The 2,118-nt window shown below is 28.2% G+C and overlaps 1 protein-coding gene across 1 annotated transcript; it reads right to left on the bottom strand.

The window, feature by feature from the left end:
* Positions 1–233: 233 nt before the first annotated feature.
* Positions 234–2,111, bottom strand: LOC105461947 (cytochrome P450 6a2-like). Its single transcript, XM_011708468.1, has 3 exons — positions 1,827–2,111; positions 754–1,091; positions 234–483 (listed from the first exon to the last, which is right to left on the bottom strand). The coding sequence occupies exons 1-3, from the start codon at positions 2,087–2,089 to the stop codon at positions 245–247; spliced, it is 840 nt and encodes a 279-aa protein (XP_011706770.1). The 5' UTR covers positions 2,090–2,111; the 3' UTR covers positions 234–244.
* Between the last annotated feature and the right edge of the window lie 7 nt (positions 2,112–2,118).

Genomic DNA, 2,118 nt, shown 5'->3' with positions numbered 1-2,118 from the left:
TACTTCTAAAGACATGTATTATTAAAGCCTTAAAACGAATTTTGTATTACTTTTATTGTTTTCCTAAAAAAAATTCCCAAAGTTACCTATGATTTTTAGGCGCTCAAGGTAGTGTAATCCCTTAAGTATATACTTACAATATATACAATATATACTTACAAATAATAAATCAAAGAATAGAAGGAAAAAGTCTTCATTTCTTGTTGAAAATTGCATCACCAAATAACAGGAAATTTGCGATAGTTTACTTGCCATTTATTACTTTATGAAGATATGTCATTTCATTCACAGCATTATAGGTCAAACCACCATGTTTTGCTAATATTTCATCGATTTCTTTGCAAACTTTGTCCTGTATATCTTGATGTTGAGCTAATTCGTATAGAGCGAATGTGGCTGTCGTCGAGCTCGTTTCAAATCCAGCTATGAAAAAGATAAAACTTTGTGCAGCAGCTTCTGCCATAGTAAGTTTGCTTACAGTTGCTGTGGATAAATAATATAATATAATTTTGTTAGTAATCGCATGTAGAAAGAGAAACACGTTAAGAAGTTTTAATTATCTTATATATATGTATATATGTATAACACACATATGTATATATCACAAATATATGGACACATACACATTTAAAAAGAAAATTAATTATTTGATTTACAAAAGTGAAACGTGAGAAAATATAAATACATATTCAAGATACATAAAGAAGCTATTGTGAAAATGTATAAATTAATATATAATGTATATATATTAACACGACATATTGGTGGCTTCCTTGTCATCATCAGGTTCAACATAGCCCCTCTCCATAAGTTGAATGAGCAGATTCATAAAATCGTGTCTGACCATGTTATGAGATTGTCTGTGTTCTACATTTTCTCGAAACATGTTCATATAAAAACTGGTGACGTTTCTATTTATGAGGGGGACGGAAAAGAAATCCATAATTTGTGGCACAAACACATACAGGGCGATCCAAATTGGATTTATATCAAAAATTTTTTTTGACTGGATTCTATACTCATTATTAGGCTCCTTAATACAATTAGATTTAATACCAAAAGCCGTTGACATAATTATATCCGTTGAATACCTATTCGTAAAATTAAAAAATAATTAATAAATTTTAAATTCTTCCCAAACTTAAACAATTTTTTTTTTGTGAAACGTCAAAGGTCATGAAAAACTTTACGAGAATAAATTTGTACGGCTAATTAAAGAAAGCTTACTAATTCATAAATGCTTTGAATAAATAATACTAAAAATACTAAAAATCCAGAAAAAATGGAGCTTTAAAATGGAGATTAGAAAAGATTTTTAGATATGTAAAAAAGATCTTTATGATATTTGTATATTTTCTGCAATAAAAATATTAAAATCAATTTTGTAAAAGTTTCAAATAGTATTAATTGTTAACTATAAATTGTTAATTGAAATTATTAATTATAAATTATTCACAATTGTTAGGTTAAAAATAAGGTAATGTAAAGTTTTTTAATCTTCTAATTATAAGATTCGATAATGATCAATGATTCATTGAGATATAATAAATTTAGAAAACGTTTGTAATGTAATAACATTAATATGTTGTACTTCATAATTTGGAATATTAAAAAGATAACATTTTGACACTTTATTAAAGTAAACTAAATCTTAAAATGGTCAAAATTTTTTTTAAAGACGATATTTGTTGGCGAATCTGCTGCTTATTCTTTCCTCATCACCGTTACGTTTCCACAAACAACTTCTACTTCTAATAAATCAGTTACTATTCTTTAACGTGCAGGATTTTTTTGTTTAAAAGACAATTTGCTTAAAAATAATTTACCTTGCAAATATATCTTTCATCTCGATGGAATCTTTTATCTGCGCTTTGCTCTCTAGATACTTTGCAAGTTCTTCACTACACTCTTTTAGGATCGAGAACATCTGCTTTATTTTTCCCGAAGTAAAAGTGGGCGTCATCTTGACGCGCATATTTCTCCATTTCTTCCCAGATATAAGAAACAAATGGTTGGACAATGGGTCGATCTTTTCGTTACAATACATTCCGCGGTCATGGAAACTTCCGAATTCCTTAGTCAACACCATTCGAATAAGGTCGAGATCGTTGATCACCA

Source organism: Wasmannia auropunctata, unplaced genomic scaffold (genome assembly GCF_000956235.1).
Source record: "Wasmannia auropunctata unplaced genomic scaffold, wasmannia.A_1.0 LD274317.1, whole genome shotgun sequence".
Classification (NCBI taxonomy): domain Eukaryota; kingdom Metazoa; phylum Arthropoda; class Insecta; order Hymenoptera; family Formicidae; genus Wasmannia; species Wasmannia auropunctata.
Note: the sequence above shows the minus strand (reverse complement) of the source record. Positions and strands in the feature narration are given on the sequence as shown.

Coding starts and splice junctions, on each gene's coding strand:
- LOC105461947 (XM_011708468.1), bottom strand. CDS start 2,089: ATGGTGTTGACTAAGGAATTCGGAAGTTTCCATGACCGCGGAATGTAT. Junction 1,092..1,826: donor ATGAAAGATATATTTGCAAG/GTAAATTATTTT, acceptor TTTTACGAATAG/GTATTCAACGGATATAATTA. Junction 484..753: donor GGAAGCCACCAATATGTCGT/GTTAATATATAT, acceptor ATTTATCCACAG/CAACTGTAAGCAAACTTACT.